We start from the raw sequence: 25,946 nt of genomic DNA, 5'->3' as shown, positions 1-25,946 counted from the left end.
GGCATAAGCTTTCATGGGTTAAAAACTTCACTTCTTCAGATGCATGTTGAGGTTGATGAATTTCCACTCCATACAGCTAAATTTAGTGCCTTGCATGGTGTCAACTATCAGGGGGTAGTCGCATTAGTCTGTATCCACAAAAACAACAAGGAGTCCGGTGGCACCTTAAAGACTAACAGATTTATTTGGGCATAAGCTTTTGTGGGTAAAAAACCTCACTTCTTCAGACTAACTCGGCTACCCCCTGATACTTCATATCGCCTTATTCTTGGTTCACTTATATCATTTTTACTCCAGCATATCTGCACTGACTTTAATCGAATTACTACTCATTGATACCAAAGTGCAAGGAGAATGTGGCCTAGTGTCTCACATTCATAACATGATTGTTGCAAGTCCTTTGTTTTTTTTAATGATAAACCCCAATTTCAAAAAGAAATGTTCCATCAAGCTCTGCTGGAAGAAAAGTCACCACAATAAAAGACTTCGAAGGGAAGAAAGCCAGTGGTGCCTGCAGGATTGCTTGGGAATCAGTTGTAGATCTACATTTGTGTTTATTATACATTAGAAATATCAATGCAAATATTTCTATACATTCCTGGATTGCTTACTGCTGGCTATGCATTATATACAGATGTTGCCTCAAAGCAAAACTGGGTGGATTTAAATGAAAAGCTATCTCAAGTTCAGTAATGGTGTCTATAATAGAATGAGACTCGGGAATATGACTCATGGGAAACATCGGGAAATTGGCCTCTTTTCTGCACAAGAAAAGTTCAAGTTCCACAGAAATCCACAGGGTATAAAATATTTGTTTATATAATTTCATAAATTGTCCAAAAATATGTAAATCACTATCAGCAGAGGTACTCTGGCAGCTTAAGTGGAGGGGACCTCTCATTTTAAAAGTGTAACTGAGAGCGGAAAAATGGAGACAAGTCACCTGTTGGGTCTGCATATTGAAGTAAGTGGGAACATAGTATAATTTGCACTGATCTGGCGTTCAGTGAGCGTGCATCTTGCATGCTGGTGCTTAAAAAGGGGATGTAATATAGCAGGAAGAGCAACTAATAAGGAATGTAAAACCTGATCTTACAACACTGTTTGTATTGCTTTAACTATATCTGTTTTGAAACATCCTTTTGTTTTGCAACAGACACAATTAAAGTGGTACAACCCCTAGTGTGGATGAAGATTTAGGGATACAAAGATGCTTAGAATTGTATAGTTTAAGTTTCTGAATAGATACAGTTAAAGCAGTATAAAAAGTGTGTGTATTCAGTACAAGGCCTGAGATAAGGTAGGCTCCTCCCCATTACTTCAGCTCTCTGCTCCTCTTCTCACAGCCTCATCCAAATGTAGCAACTTTAGTAATGCTCAGAATTGCCATCATGAGATTCTTTCAAAGTAATACATTGGGGGTGGGGAGTGGGTATTTGTCTCTGGCTTTTGAACTGTTTGAATTCACATTTTCAAGTTTTTTTCTGCCACCATAAAAACTATAAACTTATTTTTTTTAAATTAAAGCAGAGAGAGAGTCTTATATAGTCACGTACCAGAGGGGTAGCCGTGTTAGTGTGGATCTTTAAAAAGCGACAAAGAGTCCTGTGGCACCTTATAGACTAACGGACGTATTGGAGCATAAGCTTTTGTGGGTGAATACTCACTTCGTCTGACGCATGTGGTGGAAATTTCCAGAGTAAGGTATAAATATGCAGGCAAGAATCAGTCTAGAGATAATAAGGTTAGTTCAGTTAGGGAAGATGAGGCCCTCTTCTAGCAGTTGAAGTGTGAACACCAAGGGAGGAGAAACTGGTTTTGTAGTTGGCTAGCCATTCACAGTCTTTGTTTAATCCTGAGCTGATGGTGTCATCAGTGATCTACAACCCATCCTGGACAACGATCTCTCGCTTTCACAGGCCTTGGGAGGCAGGCCAGTCCTCGCCCATAGACAATCCACCAAACTTCAGCATAATCTCACCAGCAACCACACACCGCACCATAGTAACTCTGACTCAGGAACCAATCCAAGCAACAAACCTCGATGCCAACTCTGCCCACATATCTACACCAGTGACACCATCACAGGACCTAACCAGATCAGCCACATCACCAGTTCATTCACCTGCACGTCCACCAATGTAATATATACCATCATGTGCAAGCAATGCCCCTCTGCTATGTACATCAGCCAAACTGGACAATCCCTCCATAAAAGGATAAATGGACACAAGTCAGATATTAGGAATGGCAATATACAAAAACCTGTAGGAGAACACTTCAATCTCCCTGGACACACAATAGCAGGTTTAAAGGTAGCCATCCTGCAGCAAAAAAACTTCAGGACCGGACTTCAAAGAGAAACTGCTGAGCTTCAGTTCATCTGCAAATTTGACACCATCAGCTCAGGATTAAACAAAGACTGTGAATGGCTAGCCAACTACAAAACCAGTTTCTCCTCCCTTGGTGTTCACACTTCAACTGCTAGAAGAGGGCCTCATCTTCCCTAACTGAACTAACCTTATTATCTCTAGACTGATTCTTGTCTGCATATTTATACCTGCCTCTGGAAATTTCCACCGCATGCATCTGATGAAGTGGGTATTCACCCACGAAAGCTCATGCTCCTAAACGTCTGTTAGTCTATAAGGTTCCACAGGACTTTTTGTCGCTTTTTATATAGTCACATAACTCCAGAAGCTGGGGCTTTAAGATAAACACCAAATATGCTGAGGCTTGAAGTAAAATTGCAGGAGTTGGCAGCACTGAATCCTTGAATTGAAATTCTGAAGTCCCAGGTATGAAACAAGGTCAAACACGTTCACTTTTCCATAGTAAACTATGAAGGAGGGTTGGCTAAGGCACAGGCTTGTATGCTGGGAGATCTGGATTTTATTCCGTTTCTGCCTCAGACTTCCTGTGTAACCTTGGGCAAGTCATTTTATGTCTGTGTGGCTCTGCTGCCCATCTGTAATATGATGAAAATGCTTACCTGACAGAGGTACAGTGTATTGTGAAACTTCCTGTGTTATTAACAAATATTTAGCCCAAGGCATAAGCTAAGTAAAATGATGCAAAACTCTGAAGCCTAGGGAGAGGGATGGGCTTCAGAGCCTGAACTCTGACTAAACGGCAACATCTTCACAGTTGTTTTTAGTGCTGTACAGCAAGCCCATGAGCCCAAATCTGTTCACCTTGGCTCTGAGACTTGCCTTTGTGGGCTGTGTAGACATACCCTGCAAGACTTTGGCTTTGAGATTTTTCCCTTTCTGATGGTTTATTGGCAGAAAGCAAGAAAGGTTGAGGTTCTAGATTGAATCTGGGTGCTGTGGAAACATAACCCAAGAAGACTTTTTAGAATGACATTTTTTTGGACATTTAATCAGGACCCCACACAGTCATAGAGAAAGCCCTGACCACACAAAGGGGAAAGCACCAGCCTCTAGTCTACACTAGGACTTCCACAGTTGCTATGGTGAAGAATTCCTTGCAATGCTGAGAGTAAAGGAGGCCTAATTGGCAGGCCTACACTAAAAAGAGATTTGCTATGATTAGTTGCCACTCACCTAATACAGGAGAGAATAACCATGTGGTCTGTATTGGTGGCCACTAGTTCTTACAAAATTAAAATTCTACCTTTTGAAACAAGCAAACCAACTTTTTTTTTTTTTTAAATTTCTCCTTAAATCAAAAAACTGCATAAAAAGTAGAAGCCTCTAAATGAACCTTGAATTTGATTCTAAAACAGAGGATTTTGTTAAACCATCACACGAAACCTAAGAAAATACTCCTTATTTTGTTTAATCACTATCTCATGCTGGGATGTTTTAGATTCAAGAGACAATTTAAATCAAGAAATTGTCTTAGATGATTAATATATAAAAATTGTATTGTTGGCTAATTAAGGTTCCTCATCTGTTGGCTATTTCTTTTGTTTGCCTTTCTTCTCTGCTCTACATCTTGCCTGGGTAGCTGAAGAGTCTGGGGTCCGATAGGAGTGATTTTTGTAAAATGGGGGATGGAGTTACAGTGGGGAAAGTTCCATCTATTACTGAGTTATGTTAAGGGTGGAGATTTCTGGGATTTGTTTTGTGGGTCTTATTTTTGACCAATTTGTTATTTTAAATAGGATCCATGAGTAGCAGTCGGGCTCCTTTTAATGCATTGTTATAAATTACACTAAATAAAAACATTCCATATGATAATGTTCTCATGTGTATTTTATATGTCATTTTTCTACCAAGGAAGCATCACTTTGCTACTTGCTCACCGTAAGAATCATACGAATGAGAAATCTTCCTCAGAGAGACTTTTGTGAGTACCTTTACTGTTCCTTTGGGGCTCCTCATAGTTCTAGAATTACTGAGAATACAGCTGAGCAACAAGGGTGATTCATTCATGAGGTAACTTAATTCCAAGGATGAATCTGACTTCAAGTAAATCAGCAGAATGACTAAAGTAGCAATGAATTTGGCCGCATGTGTGTTGTGAAATGGACCCATGCAGGGCCACCAAGAAGATTTATGGGGCCTAGGGTGTTCGCCAGTGGGGGGTCCCCGCCGCCGAATTGCTGCCGAAGACCCGGCACTTCGGCGGCGGGTCCCGGGGCGGAAGGATCTCTCCTCCCAGCCTAATTGCCACGGAACATGCTTCGGGGGCCTGGACTCTGCAAGAGTTTTCTGGGGCCCCCGGAGCGAGTGAATGACCCCACTCCAGGGGCCCCGAAAAACTCTCATGGGGGCCCCTGAGGGGCCCAGGACCTGGGGCAAATTGCCCCACTCCCCCTCCTCTGGGCAGCCCTGGACCCATGTACCCAAATTATTTCCAGAGAATATTATCTGCGGTCCAGTTCCATGAGGACAAATAACTATACTGTTACCCAAATATAGTAGAAGTGCAGTTTATCACAGATACTTGGAGTAGCGAAGATTGTCTGGACTATCATACATGTTCAGAATATTGTCAAACTATAATCAGACAATCAATTTTTTTATTATTATTTATTATTATTGTAGTAGCACCTGACATGGAGCCTGAATCCCATTGTGCTATGGCTGTGGGACTGTGGCTTTTTTGGGCTTCTAGTAAAGTGCTCTTGAACAATTTCCCAATTATCATTCACATTTTCCTCATTAACTTCCTTCTCCCAGCTGATCTGGCTCAGAATTGTTCTCAGATTTGTGGAAATTGGCCCTTTGAAAACCCAAAGTATATATATAATTGGTCTGGACTTTATTCCTTTTCCACATTATAAATGTGATCAAGTCATGATCACTTGTACTTAAGCTTCCATTAATTTTTATTTCTGTAATCAGTTCCTCTTTATCTGTCAAGAGGAAGTCTAATATAAAATTCCCCTGTGTTAGATGCAACACTTTTTGAGTTAGGAAAATGTCATCTATATAATATTTAGAAATCCCTAGGATGTTTTAGTACTGGCAGCATGAAATCTCCAGCATATGTCACTCTGATTGCAGTCCCCCATGATCATGCAGCTTTTTTTTCCCTACACATTATAAATAGCCTAAGTAGTCAGTCATCCCGTTTCCTAGTGTGATTTGGTGGTCTGTAGCAGACAAGTACTAATACCCTATCTTCTGTTTTTTATGTGTTAGAACATTGATCCATAAACATTCAAGATACTATTTTCTGAGTTATCAGTTACTTGGAAACAGGTAATGCCATTTTGACAGAGTGCATTCCCTCTCCCCCTTTGCCCACTTGATCTTTCTAAATAAGTTATAACCACTGATTTTAATATTCCAATAGCGTGACTCATCCCACCAGGTTTCAGTAATACCAGCTAGACTGAATTTATGCTAATAAATCAGCAATTCAAGTTCCCCTTTTTTGTTAGCCAGGCTCCTAATATTGCTGTTTAGACAATTAAAGAATTTCTTTTCTTCATGTCCTTTGGTTAATTTTGTTCTAAATATCTTGAGTTTGTGCTAAATCAGTGCTCATATCTTCCTTTTTTCACCCTCCCCTATTCATATTAGTTTAACACCCTCCTTATAGTCTAGCCAGTCTGTCCTCAGGGAGATAGGTTCCCCTTCTGCTGAGGTGGAAATCATCCAAACTACGCAGCCCCCTCTCTCTAGAAAGTATACCAATGTTCCACAGAAACAACCTTCTCCATCCTACATCACTTAGTCAGCAATTCACTTCCAGAATCTTCTGCCTTCTCTCTTCCTTTACTTGTGGGACAGGAAGGATTTTGGAGAAGATCCCTTGGAATCAACTGCCTAGGAGCCAGGAACCAGTTCAATCATTCACTCATAATAATCAAGAGACCTCTTGGAACTTTTGTCCCAGATAGTTCTATATACCACAGGACTGATTCTCCTGAGCTCATATGGGGTTTACATACAAACCAGTTCCTTGGAAAGTATATAAGACCTAGCAAGTCAACTGATCTCTTGATGCCTTAGTTCCCCCTCTGTAAATCGTGGATAATAATACTTCCTTTGTCATGTCTATTTAGAATGTAAGCTTTTACATGTGTTTGTACAGTGCCTGGCCTAAGGGGGGGGCCTTGATATCAATTAGAGTCTCTAAGTGCTACTGTAGGACAGCTTCTAATAATCACAAGATATGGCCAGAGGAAGAGTCACAAATATATGCTGGGAAAAAAACCTTGCCCTTGTGACTCAACTGTCCATGAGTGGGAAACTATAGCAGCAAGCGGATTAGTTTGGTGATTGCCCAAGTAATACCTGGTTCAAAAGGATTTTTAATGAGACCAGTTAGACAAGAATTAAAAATGAGGCTGAAATGACTTAGTGGTGTGAATAATTGACTAATCAAGGACACGTCTGAGGTCTAGTCCCAGCTCAGCTGCTGACTCACTCTGTAGCTGAGGGAGACCCATCTATCTCTGTTTCATATTCTATCTGAAAAATTAGAATAATATTTAAATACATACTTCATAGAGGTGCTGAGGATTAGTTAGTTTATGCTGTATAAGGATTGAAATATGTACGTGTGGTGTAAATGTTAACTATTTTAATTATTTTGATAAGAGTTTTTTACATGCAGATAAAGTACAAGTAACAGGCATTATCAGCAAATGCTACTGCATTTCCATACTGACATTTTGAACACCGTATTCCATGACTAGGAGCCCTAGTCATAGTCCAGGATCCTATTGTGCCAGGAGCTGTACAAACACAGAGCTCACAATCTAAGTATAAGACAAGAAACAACAGATGGATACAGACAGCCAGGGAAGCACAAGAAAACAATGAGAAAAATATTAGTCAGTATAATCAGCAGTGGTCTGTGCACACCAGCTGCCCAGCCATTATTAAGTTTTTGTAGGCATCAATGCAACGAGAGTTTTGAGGAGTGATTTGAAAGTTGACAATGAGGTTGCTTTGCAGATATTTACAGGGAGCACCTCCCAAGTGTTAGGGGCAGTTTGGAAGAAAGCATAAAGGTGCTTGTTTGAAAATTTAACAAGCTGGCAATAGAAGCTGGCATCATGGGCTGATGGGATGTGAGCATTGACAACATGAGTACATGAGAGGTAGGGTGGGGATTGACAATGAAGGGCCTTGAAAGTGAAGACAAAGCAACTTTTACTTTTGATACAAGGCAGAAGGTGGATCCAATGGAGGGATTCAAAGAGAGGAGTGACACAGTCAAAGCATCGGGCTAGGAAAATTACTTTGGAGTGACATTCTGAATGGATATGAGTGGGACAAGACTGCATCTGCCAAGGCCAGAGAGAAAGGCATAACGCTGGAGTGGAAGGACTGAATCCTGGATTTCTGATGTCTCGGTGCCTAACCTGGGCTATAGAGTCATTCTCACTCTTTTGCTGGCCCAATACATATTTAATTATTTATACACAGTAGAACAGCTTCAAACAGGAGAGATTGAAACCAACCTTGCCCAGAATACTGCTTAACCCAGTGGGTAGGGCACTGTGCAGGGACAGGGAGACCAAACTCAAACCTCTTCTCATCAGGCACAGGTGGGAATGAATCTCTGAGATCCTGGGTGGGTGTACTAGTCACTTAACTAAAAGTTATAAAGGTACCAGTGGCAGCAGTATGTGAATTTAGGAGTGGTGAGTTTTTATGCTTTCTTGACCTATATACCAATCACCAAAATCCTGACTTGGGATTTAGGCCCTGTGACAGGGCATGGCCCTCCACTTCTGTCTTCTCACACAAATAGCCTTAACACCTCCAGTTTGTAAACACTGATGTGTAGTTTATCTCACCCACCACCTCTTACGGTCCTCCACAGCAACTCTGTTTCCAGTGACATACAAACATTATTCCATTTTGCCAGAGTCAAGACATCTCTCCATGCAGAGATCTCTCTCTACCCCGGTCCTGCTAGCCTTTCCTTCTCATTCATTCCCCCTTTGCACTTTCTTTCTGTGTGCCTTTCTGCTTTTTCAGTTAATGGGTTAACTAGCTTGTTAGATCTCCCAGCTCAAACAGATCTAATAATTAGCCCCAGCTTCCCTCCGTCAGGACCTTCTATGGGAAAATTAATTGGACTTACAGGGTGCTGGTTCAGCTGATGATTCTCAGCACTGTCACAGGCCCCACTCCATGATGTGTCTCCCATCCAATATGAAGTCATCTCTGGACAATGTTTAATTACTTAGGTTACATCTCTCTGAGAATTTCAAGTTGAGTGTTTTGTAAGAGTGTGTAGGTGTGCATGCTCATGCCGAAATCCAATACTGCAGTTTGCTAGCAGAGAGCACCTGTCAGCAGCTTGGCAATGATTGCATAAGTGAGGGTGAAGAGACATTCTCTGCAGGCTGACAGAGGAGCCATACATCAGTCCCTAGTCTTGCCACTAGCACTTAACTGAAGTCCTGTGATAGGGCCTTTGATGGTGATACTTCTGGTTCCTGCCTATTGTCCTGCTCTTGCTGCTACCACCATGGGTGTTACAGCCAGAGTCTCATTGCTCCTATGTGTCTCCACTGGGGCTGCTGTGGGAATCCTAGCAGGCAAGAAATTCAGGTGGGGACTTTAGGACTTTTGGGTATGTCCTAATTAGCCTGGGCTCTTACCTGGGTGTTGCTCTAGCTCCCTTCTGATTCACACACGAAACCCTCTCACCTGAGTTCAGTGGTGCTTTCAACCAGGGCTAGTGGGGCTTGTCTGGGGCTGTAAACTAGAGCCCAAGTGAGGCTTTCACTTATGCGACTCCCTTTGCAGTGAGACCAGGCTAAATCATTTGAGTCCTGACAGTCCTCCAATGCCTTCCCACAATTCTCTCATTATCTTAGAAGGATAGGCAATTCACTGGTTTCATTGTTGACATTCCCAGCAGAAACTCAAATTGGTTGACATTTGATGCTCCAGTTCCTCATGAAGTCTTTTCTCATTAGTTCTTTCCAGCCACTTCACTATGTGACTCAGTAACTTGATGAGTTGGTAATTACTACATTCTTTCACCTCCCCTTTACCCTTGAAGATAGAGACCAATATGATCTTCCTCCATTTGTCAGGCATTTTTCCAGTTTGGAGGATTAATTTAAAGACATTTGTCATTATCACCACTCCCTCATGGCCTAGTGCTTTAAATGCCTTGGTTAATACACCATCTGGTCCCACATTTAATCTTTTTTAGTATTATCTAAATCCCCACTCTCATGATAAGTCTTGCGAGGTTGCTGTTTGCTCATACTTCCCTCACTATTTCCTCAGTTTCTCTTCAATAAGCAGTTTCTCATAAAACAACTACCCTCTCCTAATGATTCCGCCATCTCCCAGCATTTTTGCTTTGACATGTTTCACAGCTCCCAAGTCCTCAGTGCTTCTTTGCCTGATACTGGTTAATGGGTATATTCCTTTTCCCACTTTCTTCATAAGTAGACCCACATATAAGTCTTTCAGTATTTGGCACTTGGCTTCTACAACTGCTCTTTTCACTTTTTTTTTTACCAGCTTGTTTTCTTCATAACTTTGCCCCATTCTTACTTTCTGCCATCACTTAAACCTTTCCGCCTTCTATACGGCCTCCAGTACATCATTGGGCCACCACTACATCTCCTTTCATTTGTACACATACAGCTGTCCACTTTTTGTAGTATGTTTGGATATTTTCCCCTGAACCTCATTGGAGTCATCATGGTTGTTTGGTCATTGTCCAACCTTCATCTCATCCTTAAATCTCAGATTAACTTGCCTACACGTGGGCCTCCACCATTTTATCCTTTGTTGCACAACTTGACTTTTATCCTCCAGTAGAATTTTCATAAAAAAATCTGTCAAAGCAATTTGTTGCTCTGCAATCTGATCTCCTGGAATCGCTTTACAATCTCCTAGGGTTTTTAAATCTCTCCTTCTAATCAGGAAATCATCAGTCTAGGACTTGTTGACCCCACTCTTGTACTTAATTAAGTGATCCTCCCTCTTTGCAAAGGATATATTAGTAATCATTAGGCCATGGGCTCTGGCTAACTCTTAGACATCCTCACCAGCTTCATTTATGGTTCCAAAGCCTCGTCCTCTGTGACAGTCATCATAGCCCTGGCTGTGTTCTCGCACAGAGCCATTGAGATCTGCTCTGATGATCAGGAATGCAGCTTGTGGTACTTCAATTATGACTTGGTTAAACACTATCTGAAATTCTTCCTTCTCCTTTGTTGTACAGCCGTGTGGCATATATAACTTGAAATATTTGGTCTTTGCTCAGTGCTATTCTAACTTGCATCAGGCAGTCACTCTTCCTTAGCATTATCATTATTGTTACTCCGTAATATTTATATTGTTGTAGCCCTTCAACATCCCAGCCAGTGCTGGGTACCATAAAAACACGTAATAAAGGGCAGTCTCTGCCCCCAAAGAATTTACAGTCTAAAAAAACATGAGAAGCTGCACCATTTGGGAGTGAGGAAGAACTTAGTGTCAGAACTAGTGTAAGTAGCCTTGTCTCAGGTCTTCAGACAGTGCCAGGGGTAAAAGCATGGAGGGAAGTGATGCTCCTCCCTTGGCTTGCAGGGACCATGATGCCACCAGAACTGGCCCTCCCCATGAGAACACCTCACTAATACCTAACCATGTGAACAGCACAGCTGGAAAATTACTTTCAGTATGGGCTTGTTGTTTACCACAGAATGAATTAGCAAAGCTTTCCTATATTCTACAAGAAGTTTCACCTTCACCATGAACATCTAATTAAAGTGGGATTTGTAAAAAATTGTCGTCTGAAAGAGTAGAGCTTGGCATGGATGCTCGACTGATGTACTGTCATGGATTATTGTACAGTTGGCGAATGCTGCTGACATCCATTGTATAGCTCAGGGGTGGCCTAACTTACTCACCCTCCAAACCACATACAACGCTCTTCAGAAGTTTGAGATCTGGAGCGTGCCTGCTGGGGCTCGGGACTTCAGCCCTGCAGGAAGGAGGGTCCTGGGACTTAAGCCATGTGGGAGACACCTTCTCGGGCTCAGGGCCGAGCTCCAGCAGGTGTGCCCTGTGGGGCTGAAACCCCAAGATCCCCCTCCCTGCTGGGCACATGGTGCTGCCAGGCCCCCTCCCTGCATGGCAGCTGCTGGAGCCGGCAAGCTGGAAGCTGCGGCAGTGGGGAGAGGCAGCAGCCAAGCTGCAGGGAGAGTCACTATTTTTGCTGCTGCCTCTCCCCATGGAGCTAAGGCAGTGGCTCCTTCCTGCAGCTCCCAGTTGTTTGCCACTGCCTCTCCACACAGAATTAACACCTGGGAGCTTCAGGGAGGGGCCACTGAGGGTCAGAGGGGGGTGTACCTGGGAGGCCATGACTCACGCTGGTTGGCAGGGGCAAACCTTTAAATTGTGCATATCACACCCCCCCCCCCCAGCAGGTACCAGTTGTTTCTGGCAGACGCCTCCAGTTCCACCACCCTGCCACAGGGCAGAAACCCTGAGCTCCCTCCTGAGTCTGGTAGGCAGAGAAGGGGGGAGGCGGAAGGAGATAGGGAGGGGGAGGAGGAGAGTTGGACTGGGAAGTGCCGCAAGTTGCACTTCAACTGTTAAAGAGCTGCATGTGGCTCATGAGCCGCAGTTTGGTCACCTCGGTATAGTTCATGAACTTAGTATAGTGCGAGAGATGACACATCACCTCTGAGTCTACAGGGACATACTTAGCATGACTGATGGTGAATGTTTCCAGCAATTTACCTGGATTGCAGAGCTATGTGACCTACCTATAGTTGAGCTATGCAACCTACTGAGACAAGATGCTGAATCAGTTTGCAAACAGTGCTAAGTGTTGCCATGCATGCTGAGGATAGGAGCTGCTTTCCCTGGGATAGGCACTCTTCTTCTAAGACAGGGGTGGGCAAACTGCGGCCTGGGGGCCGCATCAGGCCCTTTAGATGTTTTAATCTGGCCCTTGAGCTCCTGCCAGGTAGAAGGGTCTGGGGCTTGCCCCACTCCAGCACGCAGCCAGGGAGCGGGGTCAGGGGCTTGTCCCACTCTGCTCATGCTGTGGCTCTGCATGGCTCCCGGAAGCAGTGGCTATATCTACACTAGAGAGATTACATCGGTGTAGCTGTAAGATCTTTCATGTAGCTGTTCTGTGCTGATGAGAGAGAGTGCTCCCATTGACATAATTAAACCACCCCTAATGAATGGAGATAGCATGTCAGCAGGAGGAGCTCTCCCACCGACATAGCACTGTCCACACTGGCGTTTATGCCAGCGTAATTTATGTCGCTCGGGGGCTGGAACATTAACACCTTGAGCGACATAACTTTTGCCAACATAAGTGGTAGCATAGACATAGCCTTACACTAAGGTGAGAGGAGAATCTACCTATTATCTCCAGGAGTCACAGAGAGCATAAACCACTATGCTAACCTTGAAGAGGTTCAGTGTGTACTTCTTCCCATCCTAAGGAGGATCAGCTCCACTGATTGGCAAGGAGGAAGGATAAGACTGTGGCTCTTCATATGTGACAAGTCAATAATTGGAGTGCTTATCTAAATCCTGAGGTTTCACCCATACCTATTTCTAACTTACAGATTTGTAAATAAGATTTCAAGAAGAGAGATTTTCTTCTTTTATGTTTTACCAACAAGCTTAGGGTAGGATTTTTTTTTCTCTAGACTCTTCTGAAGCACTAAGGAACATGTGACAAGCTGATATACCATCTAATGTAGAGAACCTTGTAATTATGGATTTTCTTATTGGTTATAATATATATATACATACACACATACATATATAGTGCGTATGTGTTTGTGTGCATATGTATAGTTATAAATTGCTACATTGCCAATTATTTTGTACTTTTCTCCAATAGTAAGCCAGTCCAATTGCTACGTGAGCCTGTGGTTGCCGACTGCTTCAGCTGAAAGAGTCCGGACCAAAACTATCAAGAACTGCAGGGATCCAGTGTGGAATGAAACCTTCTATTTTAGGATCCAGAGTCAGGTCAAGGTGCAGAAAAAATGCCAAGTACTCTTTCTTGTGTCTCATCTGTAGCCAGATCCTTCTGGTCTAGACAAAGCCGGGACAAGGTTTTCTGCATCCTGTGTATAATATCCCTTCAATTACTAGATGCTAAAAGTATCCTTAAAATTCCTCTTTGAATCACATAAGCAACTTCAGTAACACATATTTGGAGTTTGAGTCCAGTGTTTGGAATAAGACTCCAAAGGCTAGTTAGAAACATAATTTATTTTCTGGTTCTGAACTAATTCAACTGAGTTTATTGAAAATTACACTAACAAGCTGGAGAGCTAGAAAATTCTGATTTAGTTCAGATTTCACTCACCGATTCCCCTGAAGGATATTTATTTATTATGTGTATAACACCGACATCTGATTGATGCTCTGGCAATAGAGAGATACAATGCAGAGTGACAACAAATTCAACCAATGAAATATAAATTAGAATAATTACACAATCAGAACAAATTCTCATTGAGTTAGTGGCTTGAGATAATGAACAACAGCATGCAGAACTGAGACCAAGGAACTCCTGATTTCTAGTAGCAGCTTTGTCACAATATGACACATAAAGTGTTAAGCACTTTATTCAGATAAGTCTTGCTAAGAACATTATACTCAAACATTCCCTGAACATAGCTGGATCTGTGATGAATTTGAAGGAATATGGATCAGTAAAACCAACAGAGAATTTTAAAAAATGAATCATTGGAAAAATTGCCAAGAGTCATAACTGCTTTCCTATTGAATGGAAACATTTATTCTCTCATGAGTTGATAAATTACAACAGCTGTTTTTAAAATAAGATTATCTACATTTAAAATTAAATTGTCTGTTCATCCAGATAAAGAATTTTCAGAAAGTTATTTGCAAATGGAAACAGATTCAAAATAGAATTTGTGATACAACCTTCATTGATCGGATTAGAATATATTTCCAGTAAAGATGAGTCATTATTCACTTTCTCGTCATCTCTTCTTCTGTCTTTGTGCCAATTTCTCCCCTACTTCTTTCCTTCTTTATCTTCCTGTACTGTATGCACACACTAAAAATGGATTATTCACAGAGAACCTTGCTTCCTAGATGCCATCTAACAAAGAATATATTCTTTATTTCTATTCCCAGAATGTCCTGGAACTGGCAATCTTTGATGAAGACATTGTCCAAGATGATGGCCACTTCATTGTTCTCTTTGATATAGCTAAAATCCCACTTGGAGAAACAATTTTTATGAAGTTCCAGTTGAATCCACAGGTGAGAACCGATATCACAAGCAGAGTGAGGTGGAAAGCATACATTTCTCTGGAATTTTCTCAGAAAGTTAATTTGTATTATATTTCTTTTTTACCTTATTGAGTGTTAGTCTCTCTCCATCCATCCATATATCTATACATATTTACTTCTTTCAGCCTATCTACGAGCAAAGCCTCTCTGCAATTGTTTTGACATCGTACTGAATAGTTTGGCTAGAACTGCAACATACTTTGTCAGAGGAGTTTATCAAGGGTTTGATGATATTGTTGACTGAACCACCAATGTTGAACTTCTGGAGATGAACATCTCCAGTTACATCACTGAGTAATTCTGAAGCAGGGAGCTTGGTCTTGTCTTTAAAACACAGGACTGGGAGAGAGGAGGCCCTGGGCTCTACTCCAGGCTGTGTTGTAGTCTGGCCATGTGACCTTGGACAAATCAATCTCTCTCTACCTGTTTCCTCACATGCAAACTTGTATTAGGACAATTGCTCTCCAAAAGGAACAGACATGTTATGAAGATTAAATAACTAATTTGGGTCAAGTGCTTTTAGAATTTCTGATGGAAGGAGCTATACAAGCAGTAAAATATTATTCTCTGTCATAACTTGTCACCATTAACTTAGTAACTATGGAGCACAATAGTGATTTTGACTCTTGAAACAGGTACTGGTCTATACTGGTAAAAAACCCCAAGAATCTGATAATTATGCTGCATGAGTTCAATATTTAAATATTGGCCCCAAATCTGATATTTGGCAAATAGGCAAGTAGGCACACTTTACACACTTAAACAGCCCTGATTTGGATGCTCAAAGCCTTATTTAGATTTTCACAATATTTTTCAAAGCGATAAATTTTTAGCCTCTGCCTGAAGTGGAGGGACAGTTGACAGGAAAGAAAGAGATCTATTTAATATCTTATATCCAAGCAACTAATAAGGAAAATTGAGAATGTCCTTAGTTCATTCAGTAATACCAACATCCTTTTGAACCCAGAGAGGTCAAAGCAATGCGCATCTCACCTCTAATGGTGGGAACAGCTTCTGGGAAGCAGAATATTGTTTGAGACCAAAAAGTGAAATTAAATGACTGTACTTGCAGCACAAAATTTAAGGCTACTTTGCAGAAGATCCTTGAATACGAGGGCAAGAGTGGACAGGAGGGGGAGGAAGAGTTTACATAATCAATGGGACTGCCTTTATTGGGAAAGGTTTTTGCATGCTTCATTCATTTCTCTCTCTAATTTTCAGAGAAGGGAGGAGCTGGAGGCTCAGTTCACACTGGAGAACATGTGGGTAAACCTCAAATATTATGAAATCAGAAATTAATGGATGCAGCAATTCCAAGAGTAATCAATCAATAGGGAAAATGTGTCATATCTCTGCTGTCTCTTCAATAGCCAGACCCCATCCCCAGATTCCTTCCTTTTCCAAAACAGAGCATGCTTAAACAAATCTTTTTTTAAAAAAATGGGAAAGAGGGAGAAGAAAAGAGACAGAGCAGGGGGAAGAGCACAACAAATATCCATATCACTTTCTAATAATAATTTGTGTCACTGTAATTTTTCCTAATGATGATGTGTTATTTAGGTCCCCCATAGGAGTCCAAGGCTGGCTTCTTGGGACCAGTGAAATGCATGTCAGTGGTGTGGGCACCCCTGGCCAATTCATGGCACTGGGGGCAATGTGACCCACACAGACATTAATGATATAACAACTGTTACAAGCCCCTCCCAGAGGTTGACTACTGTTAAACCATATCTGCTTCTGAGTAGCCTGTGTGCAGGGCTGGCTCCAGGCCCCAGCGCGCCAAGCCCGTGTTTGGGGTGGCATGCTGCGGGGGGTGCTCTGCCGGTTGCCGGGAGGCCGGCAGGCGGCTCCAGTGAACCTCTCGCAGGCGTCCCTGCGGAGGGTCTGCTAGTCCCGCGGCTCTGGTGGAGCATCCGCAGGCACGCCTGCGGGAGGTCCACCGGAGCTGCGGGACCAGCGGACTCTCCACAGGGACACCTGCGGGAGGTCCACTGGAGCCGCGGGACAGGCGACCGGCAGAGCGCCCCCCGCAGCGTGCCGCCATGCTTGGGGCGGCGAAATGGCTAGATCTGGCCCTGCCTGTGTGGCCTCTAGTCAAAGAGGTACACTTTTATGAACAATCAAAAATTAAAATGGTCAAGATAAAAATGCTTAAAGTAATATTTAGATGATACTGGTTGTGAAATGTGTACTTTTCATTTTGTTTTCTAGTCTGGATCTTCCTGAAACCATCATCACTAATGGGGTAGTAGTGGTAAATGTTGTTTTCTTTTTTCTTGCCTGTACTGCATAGCAATACTTATTATACTGTGCAGAAACTAGAGAATCAGTAAAATGACCCAGAGCTGATACTCCTAAACACTTCCTCACGCTGAGGCAAAAGCTGAGCTTGGATAGCTTGTAAACAGTTTGCATTTCCCCACCATTCCCTACAATGTCTATGTTGGGAGTGGCTGAGACTAGAGTATCTGTGAGCTTCCTCAAGCCAGCACACCATGGAAATGATTCCAGCTGGAAAAGGCATAACAGTGAGCACTCACAGCTGGTGCTCTCCCATTATTCCCTGCAGTGACCGTTGGAAGAAACTTCCATTGGAGTATTGCAGGAATGACATTTTACTGCTCCAGTCAGCACTCCTGCATCGTTCTGTAGCCGAGCTGCCACTAGTTATGAACACAATGAAAAATACAGAGCAAATCTTCACTCGTCAAGGACATCTGTTTTCTTTGTAGCTTTATTTTTCCCCTTTGAGAGTCCCCGTGCATCATTATAGGACCTTTAAGAATGCCTTCATTTTCTTTTGCTTTATACCACACCTCACAGAAACCTAGGGCATGTGTATCATAGCTACTATCCTTTCACCTGAGGATTAGATATGACTCTCTCTAGAGCCTGTTAATATTACTTCTTAGTCTGCCAGAGAAATCGTTGCAGAAGAATGCAAGGCACTTAGAACCAGGGATCAAGCATGCTGTCTCCACAGTGCTCCCAATATTTGCCTCCCTTTCTTGTAGCAAAATAGTGGGCTGAAGAGCTAAGTCTCCCTCTGTGATATTTTCTGTGTGTAATCATCTTATTGGTCATATTTGTTAAAGTCTCGTGAAATGTCCTGCTTGGAAGTTCAGGTGGATAGGAGAAGATGGAAGAAGAAGAAAAAAACACATTCTACAAGTGAGTTATTGCTTCATTAACAGGTTATTAGTAGTTATAGCCTTTATAACAGCAACTGGGAAATGCATAATCCTTATTATGGGTTACACTGACTGAATCTATAACTAATTATTAAAATTCCACTGCCTTAAAGCAACATTCAGGCTAAGATTTTGGGCATATTACTCCTAGTCCTGCACAGCGTACAGTCATTTATAGTAGTGCAAAATGTGTATAAAATGTTACCAAATCTAAATGGTAGCATTTTGCACACACTTTGCTCTGATGTATATGACCTACACAAGGTGCAGGACAATGGGGAATCATGTCCTTGGAATTTAGACTTATGATTCCACTAATAATCTTAACTCTATCCCCTTTCCCACATGCACTGCAACAAGGTTTCCATTGCATGGTCATACATGAAATAAATGCTCCATTTGTTTATCTGCTGTTATAGAAAATAACATATTTTTTATTTTTATATGTGTATATATATGTGTGCAAAATTACATAATATGTCACAGGTCCATGTTTATGTGACCATCACTATGTAATGACTAGCTCTCTTGCAGTGTGTGCCGTGCATGCAGGAATGGTAACTTTCATGTAGGAATGAAAAGATTGAACTTTCTGACTTTGTGCGATTAATATCGTAGCCATAATATCACTTCCTCCAATATAAATTCCTTTGTTTTTAATTATTTTCAACTATTACACAATAAAATCTATCTGTGTCTAAAGGTACTGTGTGCTCTGCTTGGTGCATGTGAGGGGCTGGAGTAGTGATTGCAAAGGTGGTTTTAAGCTGTCTTTGAACTTCCATGGCTTCAAGAAGCTGGGTTGGCTCCTAGTGTTAGACGAGCCTCAGGGCTGCTCTAATTTATATTAGCAGTTATGGCTTTCATGAGTCTATACTCCGGCTGGGAATTGGTGGCATGCTCCCTACAGTAAACCAGGGACATATGCAAAGAGAATTTCCAATTGCCCAGTTAGACTTCTAACTAGCTGGACTAGTTACACTTCTTCACACTCCCTTGTGCTGATCAAAGGTCACAAAGGAGTTGTAGCACTGGCAAGCATCTGGCCTATTATCTGTGAAGTGACTAAAACAGACAGAAAGAGATTCATCTGGTCTATCTGTTCTGATAAACAGGGTTATTAGCTATTGTAGGGTCAAATTCTGAAGAGCAGCTGCACCGCACATCATTTGGCCTATAATAACATACAATACAATCATGTACATTTGCTGTGTCAGAATACAGTGGCAGTAAATACATGGCATCCCAAAGCACAGGGGTGTTCCGATCTGGGTTTTTTGTTCAGGCCATTGTAAAGATAGGGCCATAGGCAATATTTGAATCTGAGTTCGTTTCCAGATTTCAAATCTCCCCACCCCCAGGAGAGTACAGAACACGGATTTTGGTTCCAGTCTATCTCTAGGTATTTTTGTCTTTTGGCAGGTCTTTTTGTTTGTTTTTTTACAGGCGCTGGTAAAGGTTTTGTTTGATTTGATTCTTTATTTTTGTCTCCATTCGTTAGAGCATGACTTGACGTTTACAGTGAAAGGATCCTTTGAAGAAACCAGTAGCCTTTCATTGTGCTGTGACTCCAGCTTTCATCTTACAGAGCCCATCCTGTTTCACTATGCCAAGCATAGCCAGCCACAGCTGGATATTACAGTCCCAAAAATGAAGACACTTCCCAGCTTTGTACGTTATAATTGAACATGGTAGTAGCATGGAGTAATATAGACAGCAACATACATCTACCTTTATTTGGGATGGGGCAGCAAAAGAGTACTTCTCCTTTTAATAAAAACTCTGGTTTCTTTTCAGTGTGCTTGTATGTCATGTAGAGCGGGAAGGAGCAGAAATGGCCCTCTGACTGTGCCATTGAATTTACTTCCCTTTGATCAAGAAGTAATAGATAAGGTAAGCACTGCCAGCCTTTTAGAATAATACTGAATTTTTTGTTTAAGTTTTTGCTGGTTCCACTCAGAGAAACAAACCCAGCCTCCTAGAAACCAAAGAGGACTCTTTCTATTAAGGAGATTAGAAAAAGAAAATATGGGAGTGTGTCTGCCAAGCTGTGGGGAAGGACCACAAAAAACAATGTGGCATTTCTTTAGTGAGGTGGGAAAAGGAGGAGAAAAGAGTCTGAGATCATTCACACTCAACCAGCAAGAGGGCCTAGAGCAGGAAAAGAACTGCATAGTTCAAGGTTCTTGAAAAGCCCAGTGTTTCCTAAGAACGTGGGTTATTCTATCCTAAACCTTAACACTAGAGGCCAAATCCTCAGCTAGGCTAAGCTCACACGTCAATACTGGTACTTCAAGCTTTTCTTTCTGGTACTCCTGACAGCCCATCCAGGGCTTAATAATGGACTTTTCACTGGGACCACTGCTGCTCATCTTCCATTCATGTGTGTATTCCCTAACCTGTAACAGAGCTTGGGCTGCTCCATAGCCCAGTGGTGCAATAGTGAGATGAGACAGACAGAGGCAGATAATACAGACAAGGTCTTAACCTGGTAAATTGATGCACCAGCCAGAAAAAACAAGAAAACATTGAGATACAAGAGAATTTTCTACAAATGTTCTTGAGGTCACATACATCACTCGGATTACCACAGCTCACGGCTTTGTGAATGTTCTGGTGACTAGGAGCAGATGAAACTCATTAAAGTGGGGAGGAAGGAAGGCTGTAGAAATATCTCATCATTTATTATATTTACATTTCTCATTTTCAGCACAGAAAATTTGACCTACGCTTTAAGACAAAACAGTGGTAAGTTTCTTTCTTGGCTCCTTGGATTCTGATGGATGGTGGTCAAGTTCTGCTCTTTGTTTCTGGGGAAAGAGGTGCTCATGTCATAACTTTCTGCAGTGTACTGATCTCAGATTGAGACCATGTAATAAAACACATCCAGTGCAGTCAATATTTAATGAGACTTCTACGTTAGATACAGCATAAGAAGTGTTACTGATGGTAGTTTTTGAAATCTGTACGCACAGGGTGAGATTCTGTGCTGTGCTGCCAAGGTTTGTGAGGAGTTCCTTGGAAGCAGGGCCGGTGCAACCATTTAGGCGGACTAGGCGGTTGTCTAGGGCGCCGAGATTTGAGGGTGCCAAAAAGCGCCCCCAAATTTTTTTTAAATGGTTGAGCAGCCACTGCTGCTGGGACAGAGAGGGAGTCTGAGCTGCCGGCGGCAGCGGCAGCCAGCAGCCCAGGGTGTCCCTTGGGTCAGGGTGCCTCCGCGGCAGCCGGCAGCCCAGAGTGTCCCCCGGGTCAGGGCGCCTCCACGGCAGCCGGCAGCCCAGGGTGTCCCTTGGGTCAGGGTGCCGCCATGGCAGCCCGCAATCCAGGGTGCCCCCGGGTCAGGGCGCCTCCGTGGCAGCCCGCAATCCAGGGTGTCCCCTGGGTCAGAGCGCTGCCACAGCAGCCGGCAGCCCAGGGTATCCCCCGGGGCAGGGCGCCTCGGCGGCAGCCGGCAATCCAGAGTGTCCCCCGGGTCAGGGTGCCTCCGTGGCAGCCCGCAGCCCAGGGTGTCTCCTGGGTCAGTGCGCCGCCCCGGCAGCCGGCAGCCCAGGGGTGGGGGTCCCCTGGCCCAGGGAAACCCCGGGCTGCCAGCTGCCAAGGAGGCACCCTGACCCTGGGTCAGGACGCCGCTGCGGCAGCCGGCAGTCCAGGGTGTCCGGAGGGGGCGGCAGGCAGCTCCCGTGGAGCTGCCGCAGTCGTGCCTGCGGACGGTCGGCTGCTCGCGCGGCTCCAATGGACCTCCCGCAGACACGACTGCTGCAGCTCCACCGGAGCCGCGGGACCAGCACGTGGGGCTGCGAAATTGCTGTCTGTCTAGGGCGCTCAAAACCCTAGCGCTGGTCCTGTTTGGAAGAAAGCTTTATGAATCCTGGGCATATCCTCCACCAGCTAAAATGAGAGGCCTTAGGGACCCTTTATGCTACTCCAGACTTTTTACTTGGCATCTAGGGTTAGAAAAAGAGATCTCATTCATCCTGCTGATCTGTTATCCTCCAAGCATCGCAGTCCACTGAACATTCTTGTGTCAGCCATTATGCACAGTAAAATCCCTTACCTAGCCAGTGACATAAGGTAGAAGTGTTAATAAAAGACTTGACAAAGAACATGTAAACCTGCCAATTGCCTTATAAAATGTAAATCCAATTAAGATTGTACACCACAGGGTAGTGGTGCCAGTTAGTAGTTCTGCAATTTCACACTTGAGTTCCTTCAGAACTCTTGGGTGAATACAATATGGTCCTGGTGACTTACTCTTTAATTTATCAATTTGTTCCAAAACCTCCTCTGATGAAACCTCTATCTAGGACAATTCCTCAGATTTGTCACCTAAAAAGAATGGCTCAGGTTTGGGAAACTCCCTCAAACCCTCACCCATGAAGATGGATGCAAATAATTCATTTAGTTTCTCTGCAATGGCCTTGTCTTCCTTGAGTGCTCCTTTAGCATCTTGATCGTTTAGTGATCCCACTGGTTGTTTAGCAGACTTCCTTCTTCTGATGTGCTTAAAAAAAATTGCTGTTACTTTTGAGTCTTTGGCTAGCTGTTTTTCAAATTCTTTTTTTTTTTTTGCCTTTCTGTTTTTCAAATTCTTTTTTACCCCTTCCTAATCATATTTTTACCATATTTTGCCAGAGTTTATGCTCCTTTTTGTTTTCTTCAATAGGATTTAACTTTCACTTTTTAAAGGATGCCTTTTTGCCTCTAACTCCTTCTTTTACTTTGTGACACTTTTTTGGTCCTCTTCCTATGTTTTTTAATTGGAGCTATACATTTAAGTTGAGACTCTATGATGGTGTCTTTAAAAAGTCTTTAGCACTCTACCTTTTGATTTCTGTTTCACTAATTTCCTCATTTTTGTGTTGTTCTCCTTTCTGAAATTAAATGCATTGTTGATGGGCTGCTTTGGTGCCCCCTCTCCCCCAAGGATGTTAAATTTTATTATGTTTTGGTCACTATTACCAAACGGTTCAGCTATATTCACCTTGTGGACCAGATCCTGTGCTCTGCTTAGGGTTAAATCAATAGTAATAATGGTAATGTCTTATCTGCTTATGAAGTGTGTATAGTCTATTAATTTAACTATACAGTACATCTTGAGATACAAGTCATAATGTATAATATTTGTGCCTGTGTTCCAGCTGGGAAGACCTAGATGTGCGTTTGGGGTTTGAGCTGTGTGTGGAGGAGCAGGATTTCCTGCATAAAAGGAAAAAGGTGGTTGCTGCTTCTCTGAAAAAGGTTCTCCAGCTAGAGGAGGACCTGCAGGATGATGAGGTATGTGGGGCAGAATCCTTCCCACTCCTTCTCACAGAGGTGTGCGCAGTCAATTGGGTGCCAAAATGTGGCATCTTGTTCTCTATTTTGACAATCTCCAGATGGTCAGAAAGCTTTACACTGAAGAAGTGGGTGATTTTACATTTTAGGAAGGAAATGAGTGGTCACAGATGACATTAATAACATATTTTTACATATGCATACAGTTCCTAAACAGTGTTGCTTTAATAAACATATATATTAAATACCAAAATGATTTAGGCCCATGTTCTCAGAATTACAGTGAAAGCTTTCTTAGGCCCAACCATCTTCTCAGCCAACCCATGCAGGACAGACTCAGAACTTCTGTCACTCAGGCCATGTCTACACTACAAACTCATGTTGCCTCTAGTTACGTTGGCATACCACCACTACAGTTAGTACATTGCGTGTGTGTGTAAATACTTGGCTCCTTGTGTCTGTGGTGCGCATAGTCACTGGTCTGTGGTGTTGATGCAGAGTGCAGTGCACCATGAGTAGGTATCTCACTGTGCAACTCACCACCATCCAGCTCACTGTCTTTTGGGAAGTTTTGGCAATGCGTGATGGGGCTGTGTCATAAACAGATAGTTAAGGGTTAATGCCTCTTTTACCTGTAAAGGGTTAAGAAGTTCATCTAGCCTAGCTGACACCTGACCAGAGGAACCAATGGGGGAACAAGATGTTTCAAAAGGAAGGAGGGAAGTTTCCTTTGTTTAGTCAGTTTTCAGTTTCAGCCGGAGTGGAAAAGATCAAGGAACCAGCCTCTTATCAGAGTAGTAAGTTTTAGAAAGGAATAAATAGATTTATGTTTATTTTCTTTTGTAACTTGTCTTGGTGCAATTAGGGGGGAATTATCAAATTGGGTATTCTTGTGTGTATTAAGATTTCTGCCCAGGGGGACATCCTGTGTTTTCAGTCTATAGTCTGTAAGATACGCTGGTATGCTGTCTCCCAGAGGGTTTATTTTTTTCTTTCTTTTACCTTTCTTTTCTTTAATTAAAAGCCTTCTTTTAAAGAACGTGATTGATTTTTTCCCTGTTTTTTAGATCCAAGGGAATTGGATCTGGACTCACCAGGGACTGGTGGGGGGAAAGAGAGTGATCCAGGTACTCAGAAATTCTGGATGGTGGCAGCGAGACCAGATCTAAGCTGGTCATTAAGCTTAGAAGTGTCCATGCAGGTCCCCACATCTGTACCCTAAAGTTCAGAGTGGAGGTGAGACCTATGACAGGCTTAAACGAGTTGCATAGGAGTAATTGGGAGCATGGGGTCAACTTCCCAGTTTGCAACTGTCTCCAACCCATAATGTTATCTGTATCCCATAATTTTTGCATCTTTTTTTCAAAATCCCACAAACCCACACCACAGTTCTCGCTGTCCGCCATCTCTGATAGAAGCATGGAGTTAGCACAGCTCTGCACTATTGTAAGATCCTGCAGTATTTGCAGAGCTGCAAGAAGAATCGAGTGAGTAGGGAATATAATAATTTCTTGGAGGACAGATTGCCATGGACATAGTGAGAACCAATTCAAGATTGTTGTTGGCATTCATGGAGCAGCTGCTGATGATGAAGTGCCACTTCTGGGCCCAAGAAACAAGCACTGACTGGTGTGATTGCATCATAATGCAGGTTTGGGATGACAAATAGTGACTGCAGAACTTTGAGATGCACATGGCCACATTCCTGGATCTGTGAGCTGAGATTGCCCCAGCCCTCCAGTGCAGGGACACCAAAATGAGAGCTGCAGTGACAGTGGAGAAGCGAGTGGTGATTACACTGTGGAAACTTGCAATGCTAGATTCAGTTAGGAATCAATTTGGAGTCAGGAAATCCACCATGGGGGCTGTTGTCATGCAGTGCAGGACTGTGACTCAATAATGCCTCAAGACATAATGGATGGATTTGTGGTACTGGGGTTTCCGAACTGCGAAGAGTGGGGAGGGGGAGAGATAGATAGCACTCAGATCCCTATTTTGACACCAGATCATCTTGCGATAGAGTACATCAACAGAATGGGCTACTTTTCTATGATTATCACTGGGATGCTTCATCAACATCAATGTGGGCTGGTCAGGGATGCTCACATACTGTATTTAAGAACACAGGACATTTCAGAAAGCTGTAAGCAGAGACTTGCTTGCCCAACCGGATGATTACCTTTGGCAATGATGAAAGCCCAGTAGTGATCCCGGAGCACCCAGCATACATCTTGCTCCCCTGGCTCATGAAGTTGTACACCAGCCACCTCAACAGCACAAAGGAATGATTCAACTACTGGCTTAGCAGGTGCAGAATGACAGTTCAATGTGCTTTTGGTTGTTTGAAGTGATGCTGGCATTGTTCAATCACAAGATTGGACTTCAGTGAGAAAAACATCCCAATGGTTATAGCTTCCTGCTGTGTCGTATCTGTGAAGCAAAGGGGGAAATGTTTCCACTGGGACAAAGGTGGAGTGGCTGTTTGCTGAACTTGAACAGCCAGATACATGGGCTGTTAGAAGAGCTCAATGTGGAGCTATAGGTGCACAGAGGCTTTGAAAGACCACTTGAACTGTGAGCTAGAGAAATATGTATTGTAGTCAGTGTTCCTTCTAATTTTTTATGTCCATGGGCATAATGAATTTTGTTATGTGCACCAATTTGGAGGTGATGTGTGACAGGTCCGTGCAGGGGCTTGCAGGAAGGTGTGCCTCTCCTTGCCACGGCTATTCCATGCTGGAGGAGAGGCATCTCTCCCCGCCACAGGCCTGAGCCCCTGCGCAGG

General features: G+C 43.0%; 1 protein-coding gene across 2 annotated transcripts in view; it reads left to right on the top strand.

Moving 5' to 3' along the window:
• The window catches only part of LOC115650120 (cytosolic phospholipase A2 epsilon-like), a 47,248-nt gene that overhangs the window by 2,319 nt on the left and 18,983 nt on the right, over window positions 1-25,946 (top strand). For both annotated transcript variants that reach the window (XM_030559556.1, XM_030559557.1), the window contains exons 3-12: window positions 4,245-4,314; window positions 13,264-13,400; window positions 14,538-14,666; window positions 15,918-15,958; window positions 16,908-16,950; window positions 17,792-17,867; window positions 19,389-19,558; window positions 19,685-19,780; window positions 20,598-20,635; window positions 23,026-23,161. In XM_030559556.1, coding sequence (XP_030415416.1) covers window positions 4,245-4,314; window positions 13,264-13,400; window positions 14,538-14,666; window positions 15,918-15,958; window positions 16,908-16,950; window positions 17,792-17,867; window positions 19,389-19,558; window positions 19,685-19,780; window positions 20,598-20,635; window positions 23,026-23,161 — 936 coding nt within the window. The remainder of the gene's footprint in view (window positions 1-4,244; window positions 4,315-13,263; window positions 13,401-14,537; window positions 14,667-15,917; window positions 15,959-16,907; window positions 16,951-17,791; window positions 17,868-19,388; window positions 19,559-19,684; window positions 19,781-20,597; window positions 20,636-23,025; window positions 23,162-25,946) is intronic.

The sequence above is a fragment of the Gopherus evgoodei genome, chromosome 4, assembly GCF_007399415.2.
Source record: "Gopherus evgoodei ecotype Sinaloan lineage chromosome 4, rGopEvg1_v1.p, whole genome shotgun sequence".
Lineage (NCBI taxonomy): Eukaryota > Metazoa > Chordata > Testudines > Testudinidae > Gopherus > Gopherus evgoodei.
This window is presented reverse-complemented; position numbering and strand designations above follow the sequence as displayed.